General features: G+C 62.7%; 1 protein-coding gene and 1 long non-coding RNA gene across 2 annotated transcripts in view; one reads left to right on the plus strand and one right to left on the minus strand.

The window, feature by feature from the left end:
- The window catches only part of SLCO3A1 (solute carrier organic anion transporter family, member 3A1), a 132822-nt gene that overhangs the window by 37424 nt on the left and 74781 nt on the right, over nucleotides 1-20617 (minus strand). Inside the window, exons 3-5 of the mRNA XM_012732670.1 lie at nucleotides 3924-4200; nucleotides 386-592; nucleotides 106-278 (exon numbers count right to left, since the gene is read on the minus strand). Of these exons, the coding sequence (XP_012588124.1) occupies nucleotides 106-278; nucleotides 386-592; nucleotides 3924-4200 (657 nt within the window). The remainder of the gene's footprint in view (nucleotides 1-105; nucleotides 279-385; nucleotides 593-3923; nucleotides 4201-20617) is intronic.
- LOC105854380 overlaps nucleotides 17805-20617 on the plus strand; it is a 6997-nt gene continuing 4184 nt past the window's right edge. The window contains exon 1 of the long non-coding RNA XR_001146057.1: nucleotides 17805-18524. This is a non-coding gene — a long non-coding RNA (uncharacterized LOC105854380). The remainder of the gene's footprint in view (nucleotides 18525-20617) is intronic.

Genomic DNA, 20617 nt, shown 5'->3' on the forward strand with positions numbered 1-20617 from the left:
GCTCTCGGCCATCCAGCGACCCTCCAGCAGCCCTGAGGTGCGCGTGTCTTTCATCATCCCTGTTCACATAGACAGAGAGAGGCTGGGCGCCGGGCCCGGGCTCACGGGCCTCCAGAAGTCCAGGGTGCACTGCAGCCCGGGCCTGGCCCCTCTCGATGGTCTGGACTTGGGGTGGGAATGCTTGTGCTGGGTGCACCAGGCCCAGACGACCGAGTCTCCCAGGCAAGTCAGCCTCGGAGCAGCGGTGGTTCTGTCCCGGGCCTTGCACGACGGACCAGCTGCAGAAACCAGGGCGGGAGGGCCCAGCCTCTGGGTGGTCACACCCTGGAGAGGGGCGAGCGGGCGCGCATGAGGCCTGGGCTTGGGTCGCAGCCCTGGTCCTCACGAGCAGGTGACACTGGGCAAAGGAGCTTCAGCTCCATCGTTGGCAGAACAGACACCTTCTACCGGAGCTACCCAGGGCGGGAGCGCGGCTCCCGGGGCCGGCAGCGGGCTCGTCCGGGGCAGCGACTCGGGCCTGTCTCGGTGCCCGGGTGGCCTGGAGGCTGCGCGCAGCGACACAAAGGCGTGGGCTTTCTGCAAGGGCGTGGCGCTGGAAAACGCAAGCCCGTCAGAGCCCACCCACACATCCGAGGGCTCCGAACAGGCCAGTGATGACGCCAGTCACTGGCCTGCCCCTGGCTCACGGCAGGAGAACGGAGGCCGCGGGGGGGGGAGGAGGGGGGGGAGCTTCTCGTTAGGAAATCCAGCTGCTCGCCCTCCCTCCCTGGCACTACAGCTGAGCTGAGTCTGCGTCTGCTGGGTAAACTGAGTCAGCGCTGGGTGAAGGTCAGACACACACAGGGCATTTCCCGCCCTTTCTCAGACCTTCTGTTAAAACCCGCCTCCCGCCCAGGACACCCAAGACTGAGAAGCGCCGTGACGGTGACAGACAGCTCTCTGGACAGTTGTTCTTACCCCCCTCCCCAGCCCATTTACCTATTTGTCTAACCTATTTTGTGACTTTTGCTGCGGGACTCGATGATTCCAAGAGTATCGTGCAGTGACAGTCCTAATTAGAAACTGGAGCGGGCGCGGGAGGTCCCACCCAGCCCTGCGCTGATCAGGCTGAGGATGGGAGGAGCCGAGCGGGCAGCAGCTCTGGAGACCCGGCCCGGGGGCTCTGGGCTCGCTGACCTTCCCTGTGAGGTCAAAAGGTGGACGCATTCGACCCCAGCCACAAATGCCACTGGGCGCAGCCCATGAGGCGTCATCTCTGCCAGGCCTTGTCCCCCGCAGGGGCGGCCTGACGGGTGGCGTCCTGGGGAGCCCTCGAGGACGCAAGCAGCTGCCTGGGAGCAGCAGGCCTGGGGCCTGGGCCCGTGAGATGCGCTGGCCGCTGGCACCTCCACGGGCTCCCCCTGGAGTGCCGGGCAGGGCGGTGCTGCTTTGTGGGGTTCGCTCCCGTCGTCCGGGATCAGACCCAGGAGGAGGCAGTCCCCAGACAGCTGGGAGGAAGTGCGGCTGGGATTCTCGTGGAGATGGGGTTCGGGGCCCCAGCTCCCGTCCTACATGCACCTGAGGGAGTGTTCCAAGGCCCCACGGGGTCCGCCGCAGCTGCACCCAGAGGTCTGTCTGGGCTGCCAGGACCAGACACCTTGCCCTGGCGAACCACACTGGCATGGGGTCTGTTCCAGGCTTCGGCACACTCTGCAACCAGGTCCCTTCCTCTGGGTCCCGCTCGCAACCCAAAGTTTCTCTGAAAATCACTGTCTGGGGGCGCGCCGCTCCTTCCGGCTGCTGCAAGCCAGCGGCTGCGCCCCGGGAGAAGTGAGGTCCACAGGGCCAGGCCCCACGGAACGGCAGCCACAGCAGCAGAAGCCTTGGCTAAGCGCAGCCAGGCGCCTCCTGGGGCGCCCCACCGGGTCTTTCCACCCCGTAGCTGGCCTCGGCCGGCACACCCAGCTCCGTCCACTCACAGGCTGCCGCTGGCCTCCCCCAGGTCCTCAACCCCTGCCTCAGCGTGCCAGGCCACAGGGGGAGACACCTTCTCCCCCTCTTGCCCCGGACAAAGGCCTCCCTCCCGCCGCCTCCCTTCCACACTGCGCGCCCGGCGCCCGCCCGGCTCTCTGGGGGCTGCTCACGGCTGGGGGCCCGAGCACAGCCGGCCAGTCGCACAGAGGGAGCTGTCTTAGCTGGGGGAAGACAGGAGACCGTCACGCGCGGTACAACACACCCAGTCCACACACGCAGAGCGAGTTCCCGCCCTGTGACTTGAATCCCGAGGCCGGCAGGCTGAGGGCGGCGCTGTTCTGCTGCCCTCTCCTGGCGAGAGCGGCTCTAGCCCTCCCAGGCCACAGACAAAGACTCGCGGGCATCACCGCCGGCTCCACACGCAGAGGCACTGCCCATCCACGACGAGGCCAGCGCCCTGGGGTGGCTGCCGCCCGCCACGTGCCCGAGGGTGGGGCGCGCCCAACCTGACTTGGGTGCTGGAGGCGGCGTGGGCCTCGCAGGCCGAGGAGAGGTGCTGGACTGGGTGGGCCGCACTCCAGGGCGAGGGACAGTCCTGGCAGAGCGGGGCAGGCCGCGGCACCCTCCGGCCAGCTGTCCACTCCCAGGTCGCCAGCCTCTGAGCTGATCCACGCCAGGAGGGAGTCGCCAGGAGGCGCGGAGGGAGGTGCCTGAGGGCATGCGGGGGCCTGGGGCCTGGGCAGCGGGCGCATCCCCCCACCCCCAGCCTCAGTTTCCTCATTTGTAAAATGAAGGGCTGGACCGGGATGGCCTCAGAGGTTCTTCGGGCTCAGAGGTGCGGGAGGCGCCGTCCTTGCTCCAAGCAGGCTCCCTGGGCCGGCCCGCCCTGCCTGCTCTCCCGCAGCCTGGGAAGTCGCCTCGGGTCCCCAGACACGAGACGCAGTGGGCAAGTGTCACCTGTCGCTCTCGGGAGCAGGCCCCTTGGCCACCAGGACCTGGGCTCCCGCCAGCCGAGCGACAGCAGCCCCCCCACCCCCCCATCAGACCTGCGCCCGACGAATGCATGAGGAAGGTTGTCTTTGATTTCTTTTTTTTCCTCCTTGTCCACTTGGAAATTTGTACCGTCATTAGCTACAAGTAAATATATCAGCGGGGTTAATGGAGAGAATCGCAGTGACTTGACTGGATTTAAAACCACATTATTTCTTTGGGGCAAATTCGTAAATTTAGCACCGCGGCGAGATGACGGATTGAGAGCCCAGGGACTGAGTCTGCATTGATCCTGAGATGGGGGTGGGACGAGGAGGCGTGGCCGTGGGGGAGGGAGGACACAGCCGAGCCGCTCACGGGGTCGTGGCGCCCTCTGCTGGGCGTGCGTGGCGCTGCAGCCTCCCCTGCCCGCCAGCGAGAGCCCTTCTTGAGCGGAGGCTGGAGCCCGCTGCTGGCGTCCAGGCTACCGATGCAGCCCGTGCCCCGGGTCGTCACTGCTAGACTTGATTATCAAAAGACTGTGGCTCCTGTCTAGGGTTCCCTCGCACCCCCCGTGGGGTGTCTGCTCCAGGAGAGCCCTGTGGGGTACCTGTGGGCAGGGCAAGACCTCGACAACTTGACAAGCAACCGTTTGATTAAGTGGGCTACCATCAGGGACTCAGAGCAACCCCAGAAACACACTGGCTCTCCCTGCTAAGAACACACTAATTTCGCCTGAAATGTTTTGAGAGGAGTATGTTGCCTTATGAAAGTCCCCAAGACCGTGTCCCATGGAAAGGATTTTTGCACATTGTCTCACTGTGCCTCCGCACACTTCCAGAAGGGGGGGGGGTTCGCCACAGGTCAGCGGACCACCACCCACTGACACGCACTGGCCAGGGACTGCCAGGTTCACTGCTCGTTTAACTCTCAAAGCAGCCGGTTACCCTTACATTTCCAAATGAAGACGACTCTGATGCGAGCGAACAAACCCCAGTTACCCAGCCTCAGGGTGGACACAGCAGGCCCCTGGAGTCCCGGCCACGCCCAGGCTCTCCGATCCCAGGGGGCCAGCAGCACACTGTTTACTCAGGAGGTTTTGGAATGAGGAGGCGGAAGCCTCCTCTGTGAGGGGAGAAGCACTGTGGGCACCGGTTAGGCCCGGGGCATGCTCCTTACTTGTGTCGATGAAGACGGCATCCACATAGATTTTGGTACAGAAGGAGCCCAGGATAAATCCACAGGCTGGTCCAAATACCAGCATCGTGAATAGGATTCCTGAAAGAAGACAAAACAAAGATTAGATGAACACGCGGCCCTGCAATGCGCAAGATTGTCAAGATGATACAGGGCAGCAAGGGGCACTGCAAGTGGCCAAGGACAGTGCCCAAACAGATTGCCGGTCACTCCCTGAGCTCTTCACCCATGTGCACAACTGCAAGACCCCTCAGGTTCAGAGAACAACAACGGGACTTAACAAACCAGGGAAAGCAAAGCATCGCTGAGGCGACAAGTGGCCTTTTTCTCACCCAGAGCAATGTCCAGTGTTTTAAAAGTCCTAAAGGCAAGCACTCCCAAGATGGCCTCTCCCGGCCATGAAGCAGGCTGAGCTGCGGCCCCTAACAATAGGCCACGCCCCAAGGTGGCGCCTTCCTGACACTGACAGCCAGACTCGGTCACAAAGGCAGAAGACACAAGAGGGGATGCAGCACTGGACACGCGGCACTCAAAACTGCAGCTGCAGCGCCTGAGACCCGCAAACGGCCACACGCTAGCAGCTGAGGAGGCGCCTGGCGCCAGGTCTCTGCCTTCCCCGGGCTGCAGCAGCAGCAAACCCAGGGCGGTTTCCTCTCTCGGCCGCCTGCAACGCCGCGAGCTGCTCCTCAGAGGCCTGCAACAGCCTGTGGAAGACCAGCAGGTGCGGGCAGAAATGGCTGACCCCAGAGCGCTCACGACCCAACACGCTGCCGGCCAGGAAGCTGCTTCTGCAGTCCTCCTCTTCTGAGCAGTCCCCACCCCCAGCCCCCGGGGGTCCTCTTCTGCCTTGTCCGAGGCGCTCTCCACCCCCGCCAGCACCCCCCCCAGCGGGCCCCACGCGTGACAGTCTTTGCTTCACCTTTGAGGGCCCACGGCACTATTTAGAATGGGCCCCATCTTACAGAACGTATTAAAATATGTTGCTATCTGTCACTGAATATTTTTTCTGTCATAAGCATTTCTGAAAGAATTTTCTCAAGTTCAGTGTCGCATTTACTTGGCTTTATGTAATTCGTTAATGTATGACTGGCTGGGATTCCTCAGCACTCCTCGTGCAAACTCAGGAATTTTTGTGCAGTGAGAAAAGTCAGAGCCACAAGCACTTTTCAAATATAATTAAATATTTACGGGCCGAAATTCAGCAAATAACAAAGCTGACGCGCTGGCATGTCCGCAGGACATTTAATTAGGTGTCGATTAATTTCAGTTTTGCTGCTTCCCTGTGTTATGGAGTTGCTTTTTGCTGTAACGGGAGTTCAGGACTCAGCTTCCCCTCAGGACTTGAGAAGATGGTGTGAGGCACATGACTGTGGCATCTGCTGGCCAGAGAACCTGCAATTTTGCATCAGCCTTATCATTCTGGGAAAAGCACTGAGCCCAAGCGAAAGCTACAGTCTGTATTTAATAGAATTTCAATTTGGTGGATATCCCTTGAACGCTGATCATTTCGCAGGAGCTGGGGATAATAATAAAAGCCACAGCGTGGCCCTTCCCTCAAGGAGCTGCCCGTCGACGCAACGCCAACCTGTGGCTGTGTCCGACGTGGCAGGACACAGGCAGCAGGAGTAGGTGCCCACAGAGGCCCGCGGAGGCCAGGGGAGGCGAGGGGTTGGATCCCCGAGAATCTGAGCTCAGTGAGCCTAGTTCCGGCCTGTGCACAGGGGAGACTGACTCACGTGACGTGCTTCTGAGCTCCACAGAGCCACTCAGGCATTCGCTCCAACATCTCTGAGCGCCTTCTCTATGTACCAAGCAGAATTCTCGGGAATGGGATTCAGGGTTCAGCCAAACAAGTGTTCACTGACGTGTGGGGAGGAAAACCAGGCAGAGGCACAGCGGTTCTAATCACTCAGGGAAAAAGTCACGAACCAGAAGCCAGAACCCCAAAGCAGTGATTTCAAGATGGCCTGGAGCGAATGCTGTCTGACGGAGGAAGGGGCTGAAGGAGGAAGCTAAGGAATAGGTCCAGGCAGGCAGTTAGGAGCAGGCTGCGCCAAACCCCAGATCCATTTATCAGCCTGACTGAGAAGCAATCACACACCATGAAGGCGCCCCCAACCCCCGATTCAATTAAAAGAGGAAATGTTCAGAACACCCACATGATAACACAATAGCAACGCCAAAGCTGCTTCAGAAAGGTTGGCTGGGAAATGAGGGAAGCCGATGGGCTCCGATAGCCTCGGGGACCCGCGAGCCCGGCCACCCAGCAAGGGAGACCACGCAGACATGCCCGGGGGCCAAGCCCCCTCCTCGCCCACCGGAAGCACTGGCTTCCCGTCACCTCAGTCAGCTCTCCACTCGGGACCCCTCTCCACTCAGACAGCTTTCTGTCCTTACCCCACCTATCGGTAAATCTCTTGCTTTCCCGGAACTTGGGTCTCCTTGTTGAATTCTTTCCTCACAGAAGAGAAGCACCGAGAGAGAGCCCGCCTGGGGTCCTCAGACTCCGGGCCTGCTCCCCCAGGACCCTTTTCAGAATGTAGAGTCTGTCACAGGAACGTAAGAATACATGGAGCTGAACTTCCCCTGTGAATTGCTGCTCTGGGAAATGGAAGAATCTAGAAGTTCTAGTGTCTCAAAATGGCCGCTCCCACAGTGCGTCAGTCCCAGCCCCAGCCCCAAACCGCCTCCCTCCCCCTCAAAAATCCCTGATCAGTCCCAACCCCAGAACCAGGGGAAGAGGTAAGACGCGCTTATTTTGTGTGAAGCACATTTCCCCTCGGTGGAAATCTCTGTGGGCCCCGTTTTAAGCCGCTTCTCAGGGAGACGTCAAGCCTCTAGCAACGTGTTCTTGACTGTTTTTCAAAGGCCAGCCAGCCCTGGGGAGGACGAAGGAGGCCCTCGCACACCAGGAAGCGCCTTTTTCACGTCAGACATATCTGAGGAGAAAACCCAAACCCAGCCGCACCCAGAGCTCAGCCCCGGGTCTCCAGGGAGAGCCTTAGCGGTGTGAGGATGCCACAGAAAGGTGCTTCTGAGTTTGCCTCCTGCCTCCTCCCAGCTGGCTGTGATTCTCCCTTTAGCAATGGCAGCGCAAGCATCCTGCCCAAACAGACCGGGAAGAGGCTGTCTGTCAGGGACTAAAAGCTGCTGGTGTTGACAGGCTGCAAGGTCCAGGAGAGAAAGCCCTACAGCAGCCCAGTGCTGCCCCCTGCTGTCCACCAGGTTCCTGTGGGGTGGGCGGGGGAGGGGGCTTGGACAGGGTGGCCCTGAACTAGAGGGGACCAGAGAAATGTCAGGACGCCTCCACAGACACCCTGACTCTGACCACGTCCCGTGGTACTCCCGGTGACCCGAGGGAAGCGACGAGTCTCGGAGAAGAGCACCCCACCCTCGGTGCCATCGAGAAGGTGACACAGCGCTCCCCACCTCCAATAAGCCACCAGGAGAGACACTGGCCCCCCATCCCAGCCCCCAGCCCCCGGGCCCAGGAACCGTGGGCTGGGCACATTAACTTCTGTGCCTGAGTGTCTGGGTTTAAGGGACCAGAGTGGCCAAGGCTCTTCCTCGTGCCTAACAGGCTTTCGGGTGACCAGCTGTCCCCAGCAACATTACCGTCACACCCCCGGGGGAGCTGGCACGAGTCACCGCTGTCACCACCTACGAGGACATTCCGGTGCCCACACAGAGACTCTCCCTCGGCCCGGCCCTCACACAGGTTCATTTTTTAGAGCAACGACAAAACCACCCTGCTGGAAGTGCAACTCGCAACAGAAAGCCTAGTTTCCTGCAAATTCCCACCGTGCCTGAATTTAGGGTGCCGATGAGGTTTCAAGGGACAGGCATCTGTCAGGTGCCCCCAGGAGAGTGTGAGCAGGGAGCCTGGGTGCTGGGGATCACAGGGCCCAGCCCCTGCAGCCTCCCGGCCCTGGGGCAGCGGCTGGGCGAATGCCTGGCTCCTGCCTGGCTCCTGCCCAGCTCCGAGAGTGCAGGGGTTCGCTTGGACAACTCCAAGAACCAAGATTACACCAGGCTGGTATGTGGGTGTGCATCTGGCTCCTCTGAAGGCAAGCGCTTTGTGCACTATTTTTTTTGTTGAAGATTTATCTATTCATGCATACAGAACTGGGGTACAGGTCAGAGGTGCAGGGGTGGTGAGAGGATTTACCAGAGACAGAGTGGGGAGCAGAACAGGCCGACTGAGAAGCACACTGCTGAGGGGAGCAGTGGGCAGGTCAGGAGAGGTCTGCCAAGTCATGTGGTCACCTCCGGGGTGGGGATCGAACTCCTGCTGAAGTGGCTTTAGCCTCTTGGTGCTGTGCTTTAACCCACTGCGCCCCCAGGGAGTTTAAGTGGAGCATTCAGAAAGGGGGCGCCGACTCTCAGCCTGAGCAATGCTCCTCTGCTGTATGGGGGGCGGGGCACACAAAACTTCTCAGGACTGCCGGTAAGTTATGCGCTATCACTCTGTGTGGATAAGGAGACAGAAGCTCAGAGAGGCTAGTCATTTGTCCTGAGGTCACACAGCTTACGCGGTAGCGGTGGGCTGGGGCGCTGGCGTTGGGGACCGAGGCTTTTGGGACGGAACAGCGGGGACACCGCCATACAGTGGTGAGAACTCTGCCGTCGCGGACCGAGGCGGGGGCCCTGGCCACACCTTCCGGGTGTCTTTTTCCAACTGAGTCTGGGAAAAAGAACATCGACCTTGTAGAACAAGGAGCATCTGAAGCAACTCCCGCTAAACTTCCAGAAGCTTCTATGCGTCTCGGGAGTGATGGGTTCAAGCAGGGAGGCGGGCATGCCTGGTCTGCTCAGGCTGGGCCCTGCGCCCCTCAGATGCCCAGGCCGGCGCAGCGGGAGGAAGCGCGGCTCCCCGCTAGGGGGCAGCAGCGGCCCAGGGAACGGTCGGCTGACTTGCTTTTACTGAACGTCGGAACGCTCGGTGTCAGAGCGTCAGATCGTTGCTTTTCTCATGTCCCAACTTGTCTCCCGTGCCCTCAAATTATACGAATGTAGTCATCCATCTTGAAATCTGCAGGCTGGAAGCTCTTCCCTAAGAAGGAGCGTGCACGGATCAAGCAAGACCCAGGCATAGCAGGCAGCCTGCCAGCACACACCAAGCATCAAGTTTTGGGGGGGGGGGTGTGTGGCGGGGGGCGAGCAGACAGCATGGAGCAGACCCCGCTGCAGGGGTGGGGAGGGGTTGGCGGGACCCGGCGCCGGCCACGGGCTCTGCGTTGCAGACGGTAAGCACTGTCCTCACTGCTGAGTTCACGAACAGCACCCCGCACCGCGGAGAAGGCTGGACCCCGAACTGTCCCCTGCAGGCCACAGTGGCAAACCTGGGGCCTCTGTGCCCAGCTGCCACCGGCCCCAACTGCCCCTCAGGCTGGGCCCAGCGGGGCAGCTGACAAATGCTAACGGGAGACCCGTCTGGTGACGTGGCTGCTGGGAACCGGGGCTTGCCGGTACCTGCAGAGGGGCCCCTGTTCCTGCCTGAGGAGAAAGAGGCCCACCGTCTGCTCCAGAAGGTCTAACTCCTGGACTAACTTCCTCCTCCCCGGCTCCTGACCCAACCTGCCAGGAGCTCGCCAGGCCGGGCCGGGCCCAGGCCCCAGCGCCCGCCTCCACGGGCCTCACAGGAGGGAACAGGACGTGGAGGCGGGGAACCCCGGACCCCAGGACCACCCCTCCCTTGACGTGAACCCCGAGGCGGAGCTGGCCCCCAAATCCCGGCCCCAAGCAGCCTCAGATTCGACTCCACGTCCCCCAAGCTGACACCGTTAAAGCTCGAGTTTTCAAAGGAGGGGCTCGGGGTACAGGGAAGACCATCCCTAAAAGGTGGACACAAACCCCACAGTGCAAACACCCCACCCCCACCGCTCCACAGTTGCCCGAAGGTAAACACCAGCCCCGACCCGACCCAAGCCCCGGGGGTTCACAGCCCTGGCCTGGCGGAGAGGCCCGGCCCCCCAACAGCGCCGTAGATGCAGCCCTGACTCACCCCCACCCCAAGGCTGCACTGGGAGAAGGGGTTCTGAATGAGTGGGGCCCAGCCACGGGCCTCAGCCCCCCGCCTTCCGGGGAAGCTGGGTAGCTCCCAGTCGCGCTTCTCTCAGTTTCTGCTTATTATCCAAGAATGGCAGTTATCCGGTCTTTGGGTAAGTGACTGGCTCACGGTGTGATTTTAGTCTTCGGGGGAGAGGCAAGGAGAGCCCAGAAGTGGCTTTGTGCCACCCGGGGGTTCTCAGCCGCTCTCCTCGCCCGCTTCCCCTGGCACTGCCTCCACTTACTTCTGATTCTGCCCGCTGGGAGTCTGCGGGCGCCAAGGAAGGGCAGGGCGCCCTCTGCCCGGCCCTGGGACCCCCGGAGGGCTGGACGGGGAGCCGAGCAGCAGCGGCATGCGCTTTGCGTGAGGGAGGCGGCCGCCGCTCTGGGCACCTGCGGCCCAGGACGTGCGGAGGGAGCCGGGGGTGAAGCGGCCAGCCCAGAGCGTCTCTGCGAGTTGCTGTCCATCTCCCACACGAGGGAAGCCAAGCGCCTCTCTGCCTGGCTCCCTCCACCCAGCGGCCCCCGGGCCCGTCCACGCCGTCAAAGCAAGCGGTCGGTGTTGGACAAGAGCAGACCCGCCTGCAGACAGGACAGAGCCCGGCGGAGGCCATGCTGATGAGGCCCCTCGTCCTCAACCGGGCGCCCGGGCACGGGGTCAGGGGAGGGACGGCGTCTCCAGAGATGGATTCAGAGCGGAGGAAGTCTTGGTGCAGAGGGCAGAGCTCTCGTTCCTGACCACTACCAGGGCGTCCCCTAAACATCCCCCAAGCACCCACACTCTGGCCGAGCACAGTCACGGACTGACGGTGGCCGCCCTCCCCCCAAGGGGCTGGACACGGTTAGCCGGAGAGCGGCTTCTTGGCTTGAACGTTCCCGGCCCTGGCTCAGGAGGACCGTTGACGTTCCACCATTCTACCACGGCTAAGCAGAAGTAGCAGGGGGTGTAACTGCTGGTGCTGGAGAGATGACTGTGCAGCTCTGTAAATTGTGCACGTGATACGAGCACACTTTACGGCATGTAAATTATGCCTCGGTGGCAATGCTTTTTAAAAAAAGATATAAAAGGAAGCTTTTTAGAAGAGCTATAAAGGGCTTGGAGCACATGAATCCTTCTTAATTACTATGGGAAAGGCGGTCCACATATTTATGGCAACTCAATGGAAAGTTCTAGTCCATTCTCCTTTACTCCCTGCAGAAAACCTGGAACGGAGACTCCAATGCCTGCAAGAAACTCTCACGTCCTGGGGATGATTCGGCAGGCGGAGGGCGACGGGAGGGTGAGCTTAACCTAAGATGCCTCCGGTGTGGCCCCCCCGCCCTGCGTCCCTCCTGGGGTCCCAGCAGAGTCCTGGGAGCTGCAAGGTCAGCCCGGAGAGGCGACCTTGTCCCTATGTGTCAGTAGCTCAGAGCAAACACGTTCTGTGTCTTGTTCATCTCATCTCTTTAGCAGCTGCCCTGGAGGTTAAACAGACTAATCCACGGGAGAAACAAACTCAGAATCGCGTCTGGCTCAAGGATTTAACTCTCCGCCACACTGCTCAAAGGCACGAGGACAGCTGACCGCGGACAGCGCAGCTTGAGCCGAGCGGGTCCAGCTCCCGGCGGATTTCTCTATGTGGCTCAGGGCCAGACGCTGGCCCTTGGCTGAGCCGAGGGGTGCGGCACCCACAGATGCAGCGGCCTCCGGGCTTGTCCGAGGTCAGTTCCCCGGCAGACCCCCTGGCCTCTGCCAGTGCGCTGATGTCACTCGCTGCTCTTTGTGGGCCTTTGTGTGTCCGTTTATGGACAACACGGGTTAGGACGCTGGGCCAGAGCTGGGGTTTGAACCTTGGCTGGACTTTGAGGCAAGTGTCACCCCACTGGGCTTTAGAAGAGGGACCCCCCTCCATGTTTCCAGGGCTGAGACGGAAATGGGCTTGGCACTATGCCCCAGGGTCCTAGCGGCATGTCCCTGTCCCCATCAGGGACAAAACCGAGCCCCCACACCTGGCGGTCACGTCACGCTCACAGGCACCCCGGCAAACACCTCCCGTGCCAGCACCCCACATGGTTAACCTCCCTCTGGCTTGGTGCTCAGGCCGCAGACCCGAACCGGACTTAGGGGCTATTTTTAGCTACCCATGTTCACTGCCCTTTTTGGGCAATCTGATAGCACTGGCCGGGCTGAGTTTGCTGTCCTGGTGTTTTCTTCTGCCCAACTCCCACCGTGAAAAATGCGAAGGGTCCAAGGGTCTGTCCCCACCGTGAAACAGCACCCCCCGACTCAGGACAGGGGGGCACAGGAGACAGGCCCTGGGGTGGGGTGGGCTGATGGCTCCAGGGACGGCTTCGCGCACCGGCAGGCGGCCACGTGGTGACCCGTAGTCAGGCCCCACGCACGGGCGCTGGGGTGCTGGATCGTGGGCCCCCCGAGGAGCTCCCCTAACAGCTGTGCCCAAGTCCACTGTCAGAAACTCACTCTCAGGCCAACCGGTGCCGGGTCGCCAAGTCCTGCCCTTTTCAAGTTGCCATCCCATGGCCACCAGTGCGGCCTTCCCTTGGGCCCGAGCTGGCCTCGACCTGCAGGGTCCACGGGACACACTAGGCCCTTCCCAGAGTCCTTTTCCCTACAGGCCACACACCAGCCAGAGTGTCCCTGCGCTGTCCAGAGAAGCCGTCCCGGTCCGACCTGGACAGGCTGTAGCCCGAGCCAGCCCCCCCCAGTCACAGGGCACCTACGTGTCACCTTCCACCAAGGTAAGATGCCTCCACCTGCCCCCCAAGGAGAATCTCTGAGTCCAAGAAAGTCTCGACCCAAATGTGCTGAGGCATTTTAAGGCATCTACTTTCAATTAAATACGCAACTCCATCTAGAAAGGGGCACGGCCTTTTGTCCCTGGGATCCTGTGCCAGCTGCTAGCTGGGGCCTCCCTGAGATCTGGTGGTGTGGGAGACTGGTGAGAGGGTAGAGGCAGGGAGGTGACTGGGAAGCCTTGCCCCTCCCCGGAACGGATGGGGGCGCGTCCAGCCTACAGGGTGAGCCCAAACCTATTTTCCACGTCATCTCAGCCTCTGCCGAAGGATAGCGCATCTGTCCTCTATAGTTGGTCCTCTCTGCGCTTCTGATCAAAGTAGCACCTCAGAGCCCGGTGTGAAGGAAGGCGAGTGAGAATTGGTCCTTCTGGAACACGCTGCGCCCTGCAGCAAGGGGAGGTGGGCCTTCTGGGGCAGGAGGGCAGGGCGCCACCACCCTGGAGGGACGTGATAGGGACATTCACCTTCAGCCCCAGGGCCGGTCCACGGGTAACTCAGGAGGATGTGAAGTCCGAAAGGATTCTTCTACGCAAGGGGCTGACTCTGGAACCCTGGGATCCCCGGACCTGGGGTGAGGGGCACAGGCTGCTGTGAGCCGGGGCCATCTCCTTTTTGGTGGCCGTGGAGACGTCACCCCGACTCTGCAGAGACCTCAGAAACAGCTCACCAGTCCTAGGCTGCATACGCCACAGTGCCCCCCAAGTCACTCATTAAGGGGCACCCTGTCTCGGGTGCTTCGCGGAGCGCCGTGCGTGAGTTACTGCCACCCACACTTTACAGAAGCCCCTGAGCCGGGACCGCAGAAACTCGCGATGGAGACAACATTGGAACCAGAAACGTCCGGCTCCAGCCACGTGAGCACGGTACTGGACAGGAAGCAAGTGGGCTTCCCAGCGGGCGCGGCCCCTCGGTGCCTGGGGACACGGCTCCTCTGGCATCATCGAGGCTGTGCCCGCTGGCCCTGCCTCAGCACTCCCACAACCGAGGGGCCCCGGAGCCCCGAGAAGGCGTCCAGCCGCCCCTGCCCTGAGTGCCACTCTTCGCGTGCACCGACGGAGCTGGGCTGCCTGGGCCTCCCTTGGGGGCCCTGCTGCGGGCCGCAGCACCCCTAGGGTCCCTCTGCTCGTGAACCCCCCGCCCAGCCCCAGCCGCTCATTTCAAGGGCAGTCGGGCTGCCCTTTTCCCAGGGCAGCAAGGCCCCGAAGTGAGCCCACCGCAGGGCGAGGCCAAGCTCACCCCCCTTGCCCTCCCTGCAGTTTGCTGAGGGAAGGGGGGTGGGGGTGAGGCTCTCAGGATGCCCGAGCACGGGGTGAACCGGGAGGCCAGAGCCAAGTAAGGAGGGAGACCCCAGAAGGGCCCCACTCACTGGCGGGCGCCCACCGGACACTTACCCTGCACCGGCTGCAGCACAGCGGGAGAGCAGGGACGACCGCTGACCCCTGACCGCGGGTGACCGTGGGCCTCTGCTGCGGGCGGAGACCCAGTGCCACGGAGCTCGCGGCCAGGGCGCCTCGGGCACCGCCGGAAGCTTGTCGGTGTGGACTGTCCACAGGCTGAGCCTCCCAGGCCGGGCGCGCACCCTCCTCCCACCCGCCGAGGTCCTGGGCCCGCAGGCGGGAGCCGCCCCGGCTGCTCCCACACATCTGCGCAGGGCACGGGGCCGTGGGGACCACGCTCCCGCTGGCTGACCAGCGCCCCGCCTGCCTGGCCAGGCTGGGAAGGAAGTCGGGGCTCAGCCCCGCCGCAGGGCGAGGGAGGGGGCACAGGCACACCTGGCTGGGGCGCACAGGTACCGCAGCCCGTCTAGAAACCCGTGCAGAGCCTTGCTCCGGCCTTCCTCCCGCCGTGGGACTCGCCCCTAGGAGGCACATGGGGCAGGAAGGGCTCACCCCGTATCCCTCGGGGCCCCCACTGTGCCCCGAGCTGCTGCTCACCAGGCAGCCTCATCCGCCGCAGAGGGCAAGGCGGCCCCGTGTGAGAGGAAGTCAGACCCCGCCCCGGTCACCAACACGCTGCGGGCGCGGCCTGCCTTTGAGATGGACCCAGGGAGGGGCAGGCCCCCACGCAAGGGCTGGTCGGTCCCGCAGGCCCAGAGGGGTCCGGAAAGTAAAGACCTACAGGCTACGTGTCCTAGTTCTCCAAGGAAAATGCTCTTCAGCCCCAGAAGGGAGAACACGCAGCTACAAAGTGCAGCCCAGAATAAAGGTAAGGGGGGGAGACGCATGAACCCCACTTTTAGTGTGTGCAAGCCCCAGGCTGCCCTGGGAGCCCGAGGCCCACCTTCCAGAGGCGACACCGCGGGGCAAGAGGAGAAACAGACACAAGCTGGCGCTCGGCCAGGCGCGGCTTTTAAAGACCGACGGCGGATTCCAGACCCCACACCGCCGAGATTGCGAACGGACACCAGCGGCGTGTGGGCCTGTGGGACAAAAGTGGGTTTCCTGAAAGCACACGGGTCCAACGATCCCACTCCCTCTTTCACAAGGTCAGTGGAAGGCGTGAACTGGGGGGCTGAGCACCTGCCCCCCAGCCTGGGTTCAAGATGGCGGAGGCGGGAGAAGGGGGCGGCCAGACGCCGGGGGCCCAGCGAGGGGAGGCGAGTGGCAGACCTGCTACCTGCCGGGCCACACCTGTTTGCTGCGGGGACCGTGAACTGGACAGCGGGGGTCCCGGCGGCAGGAGGGGAGACGGGGCGTGCGAGCCGGGGTGGGGGAAACGGGGCAAGCCAGGGAGAATTAATGAACCGCAAGCTGGGACTCCAGGCGCCAGGCCGCCTCCCGCTCAGCACCGATGCGGCCTGGGACCGGCAGCGCTCCCGGGGTACCTGTGAGTCACCGAGGAGACGTGGGGCGTCCCACGGGCAGCTGGGGAAGGGGCCGGTCCAGCTGGGGAAGGGGCCGGTCCAGCTGGGGAAGGGGCGTCCCACGGGCAGCTGGGGAAGGGGCCGGTCCAGCTGGGGAAGGGGCCGGTCCAGCTGGGGAAGGGGCGTCCCACGGGCAGCTGGGGAAGGGGCCGGTCCAGCTTGCCCAGGCAGAGCCGAGTCCAGGGCGCGTGCCACGCCCAGTAGCCCAGGCGCAGGTGAAGCCGACCTGTGTTTCTTCGACTCGTGTTCCTGAGACGCCAGCACTGCCGTGTGCACGAGATGCAAGTGGCTAAAGGTGAATTGGGGGCCGCGTAAAACACGCCCGTACGAGTGTCAACATTGCTGAGGACAGTTTTCCTTCTTTTTTGAACTGAGTATGCAGAGTCCAGGTGTGTCCTGCACAGGGTGGAGGCTCGGCTTGGACCCAGCACGTTTCGGGTGTGTCCAGTGGGCTCAGCAGGACCTCGCTCCTCCAGGCGGGGGGCAGGGGGCGGGGCTTGCCGCCTTCGCACTGAACCCTGTGCGCGCCTGGAATAGGAATGGTGACAGGGACACCCGCAGGCGCCCTGAGAAAGTGCTCACTGGCGGTCAGGACTGGACGCACCCCAGGTCCCGCAGCCTCAAGTCGGATTTGTGCCCTGCGGCCCGCCGCTGCCGAGGTCTGCACGGGCCCAGCCGCCACCTGGTTGTTTTCCAGCCCTGCAGCGAGTTATCGCCACGTGCTCTGAGGTGCTCTTCTGAGACGAGGACAGAGGTTGAGACACACGGGCTGGCTGCACCCCGAGTGCGGGGGCCCCGGCGCTCTGCCCAGGGGAAGCTGTCTTGGAGGCCCTAGGCCCATCCTGCACACTGAGCCTGCCAGGCTGCACAGCCCAGGGGAGGCCCCCATGGGGGCCCGGGGCGTTGCATCTGCTCTGAATTCAAGGGCCCTGGACAGAGGGCTAGAAGCCGGAGGCTGGATCTTCTCAGAGGCCTGCCAACAGGTCCTTTTAGGTCACACCCCGTGAGGTCATCATCCACTGCTCCTCGGAACATCTGCCCAAAATAGGGCTGACATCTGGATGTTACAACAGAGATTCACTGGGTGGAACTCAAAGAGCATCTGACCTCACCACGCAGCACTCTGGTTTCTGTCTGGCTCCACCCAGCAGGGGCGGGAGTCACCGTCGGTGGAAAACGGGCCTCTTCTGGAAGCGTTGGCCTGCGGCCACCTCCATTCTCGGAGCGACAAGCACGACCCCGCCACGCCGCGCGCGAGAGGGGACAGGCGACCAGGCTTTCCTGGCAGCCTGGGTGCCATCCCAGCGATCTGCACGTGACAGCCACCTCCGCAGCTGGCTGAAGATCAGCAGGACAGAGCTCAGCCGCCCGGTCCCAGGGCGGCGCTGGGAACCCCCGAGAGGTCACCCAGGGCTGGGCCAGGGGCTGGCTGGGTCCTTCTGCTCCTGACGAAAGGCCGTTCTGAGTGCTCGGGGACGAACAGGCTCCAGAGCAACCTGGACTAGCGCTCAGCCACGCAACGTCCACGCATCCTCAGCTGCCCCTGCCGCCCCCCCAACCCCACGGTCACCCCACATCTTCCCAGATGGCCCCGAATGTCAGCAGTCTTCTGAAAACGGGATACTGCTGCCGTTACGGCCAGACCCCAGCAGCCGCTGGATTTGTCATGGGCTGTTGACCAGCCAAGTCTTCACTGAAGCCTGGTGAAGATCAGCTCTGGGGCTGCGTGGCTCCACTTGTTTGCTAAATGCAAGGAACAGATGTGTCGGCAGGACTCTGCGGCCTGGGGGCTGGGGGAGCCCTGCCTGCCAGGGGCTGGCTCAGGGGCCTCTGTTGTCATGGTGACTGCTGAGCCAGGGCAGCTCTGGGCACCAGGGAGGCCAATCACGTCCTCCCTCCCTGCCCGCCCCGAGAACGAACACAGCTGATTGGGCCCGGGAGAAACCACTCACCCTGGCTCAGCCAACGGCACGGGCCTCCTGGGAACCTGGCTTCCCGCAGACAATGGGCAGGGCGAGGGCGGGGGCAGCGTGGCCGGAAGCTGTGGGCAGGAGGGCGAGGCACTGGCATGCTCCCTGAGCACAGCCGGGGGCACGGAGCGCCAGCCTCTCCGTTCTGCTGACCGCGCTGGTCAGCGCTGCCTGTGAAGTGTCCCACTGAATCCCCGGGGCTGCCTTCCTGCCGTCACACCTCTGGGCTTGGGCGTCCGCAGGGTCAGGCCGCCCCACGTGACCCTCCAGGTCTGCTTCCTCGCCAGTCGGACCTGCTGAGGCCAGCTCCTGCTGGGTGGTCGCTGCGGGGCTGCAGGAAGCCACCCGTGTCCAGCAGTCCCTTCTGAGCGGTGACGCACCGTCAGCACTGCCCCACCGCGGAGGCAGAAGCGGCTGAACCATCGGTGGAGCGTGAGCGGGCTCAGCGCGCAGGGCAGGGTCCAGTGCCCCAGGTGGCCCTGGAGAGCTCACAGGGGTCTCCGAGGAGCCGCTGAAGCCGCTCAGCGTCTTCGTCCATACACGGAGACGCCTTCCTCCTCTCGGCGACGATCAGCCGAGACCCGCACCGAGGCGCTCACCGTCCAGCGGGAGATGGAGGAAGAGGACGCTGTCCACGCCGTGCCTGCGTGGCCGAGTCTGGGTGCCCCCGGGTCCCAAGCAGAGGGACCAAAGTTGGCCCCTGGTCGCACCTCTTGACCCCCTCGCCGGTGAGTCGGGGCAGCGACAGCTCGTGGCACATGTTGGCTCTGAGGCTTCGGGGAGAGGGGGCGGAGGCTGCTCCCAGGAGGAGCCTGATCAGTGGCAATGGCCTCGGCTTTATTTAAAAAAAAAAAAAAAACAAAAGCTAAATCATAGAATCATAGGAGGCAGAGAACAAAGGGCTGGAGTTAGGGAACAAGGATGTTTGTTATTTATTGTGCTGAAAAGCTGGAAGCCACAATATGGGCCACAGGAGACAGGCTAAATGAATGCATTGTACTTCCCGATGCTGCCGGCCATCACGTGGCTCTGTAAAACGCTGCTTACAGAGAGTTAGTGGGATGGGGAAATTCTCAGAGCCGCCAGAGAGTTTGGGAAGGTAAAGAAGGGTAAACGCCACGTCCCCGAGCCTGCAAAGCTACCGCGAGCCTCCTCGTGCATGCGCCTGCAGTCTCTGAGCAACATGTACCCACTCCAGTGGCAATTACAAGTTTCTAATCTCTTCTGTACGTTCTCCTGACCTCGAGGACACGTTGCACTGCGAGTATGTATAGTTATTTGAGCAGACGACACAGTGTGTGTGTAAACGTTAGAAGTGAGAGGAAGCGGGGCTGGGCCCGGACCGGTGGACGGCAGACGGACGGAAGGAACCACAGGGTCGGTGGGTGGGGCGCCGGGGGCCTGCTTGTATGCGCCCCAGGGCTTCAGGGGCTGGGGAAAGCGTCCCAAGGGGCAGATGTGGCCGTCTGCAGAGGCCGCGGCATCAGCGGGCTGGGCTTCTGGCAGCAGCTGAGAGGGAGCCGTGGGAGTCAAGAGCAGAGCTGGTGGGCGGCACTGGACCCCCAGGGAGCCTGGGCGGAGACGCGGGGACCAGGGGCCGAAAATGGGCCTCTGACAGTAACGGCATCTGCAGAAAGGAGCCCTGGGCCTGGGTGCCCCTGTCTCTGGCCTGGGACACCCAGCATGTGCAGGGTCCTCATGACCTCCAGGAGCAGGGGTCTTCTCCAGTGGTCCGGCCGGCAGCATGAGCCTGGAGCTGGCCCTCTGAACAGAGCGGGGAGGCGACCAGGAAGGAGCTTATTATCCTTTGGGGCCAGAGTCTGGCCAAGAGGCCAGGAACTAGAGTCCTGAGCCACAGGGTCAACGGTGACAGCCTGGGGAAGAGACTGAAGCTGGAAGGGGGAGCAGGCCCAGAGAAGCTCCCGCGGCCAGGGGAGGAGGGCCGGAAGCGCAGGGAGCCGCCTGGAGGGAGGCCCCCAGCCCTTCTCCCAGTCCCTGGGCGGCCTCCAGCACGGGTGACCGTGGCAACCTCCCAGTTCTGGGAGGAGCTGACCCGCACACGCCACACGGCACCAGGCGGGAGAGGCTGTCACTGCGGAGAGAGGATTTGGGGAAGCGGGCCCAGGCGAGCCCCTCCCCAGGAAAACACCAGCAGCTGGCATCCCACGCGAGCACCCCTGGGAAGTGGGAGCAAAGCTTCCTGGCTCTGGATTCGACATCAAGCAACGCTGACACGAATGAATGGACAGGGCACTGCAGGCCGCCGTGAGGGTGAGAGACGCAGGCCTGGGCAGCGTGTCCTCGCCAGCTCCAACCCGCGCCCCGAGAAGGCGCCTCTGCTCCCCGCGAGGGTGAGGCTGGCCACTCTGCGTCCTGACTTCCGCCCGCCAGCTCCCCAGTTACGTGATCAGAACGTGCCAGAGTCACTTAGCTTGGAAGGCATAGCGCACGCTGTCTTTAGAAGATTAAATATCTAAACAAAAGACTAAATATCTAAGCACTCGCCCTCGGCGTGCGTCACCTGGGAAGTCTGACCCCCTTTCAGCCCAGAGACGCTCAGCTGGATGGACGGGGGGCTGGGGGCTCCCGGAGGGGCGGTCCTCCACAGTCTCATCACACGCGCAGGCAGAGACATCCAGGGAGGACCGTCCCGGCCTGCACTGGACAAGTGAGCTCCTGGCGCTTACTCGGGAGAGCCCGGGGGGACACAACCGGCCTGGCCGCCCCTGACTCTGAATCCTTACTGGGCAGTTTAGCCTCTGGCCGCCCCTAACTCTGAATCCTTACTGGGCAGTTTACCGGCCTGGTCGCCGCTGACTCT

This window comes from Condylura cristata, unplaced genomic scaffold, assembly GCF_000260355.1.
Source record: "Condylura cristata isolate star-nosed mole 26May11 unplaced genomic scaffold, ConCri1.0 scaffold00035, whole genome shotgun sequence".
Classification (NCBI taxonomy): Eukaryota; Metazoa; Chordata; class Mammalia; order Eulipotyphla; family Talpidae; genus Condylura; species Condylura cristata.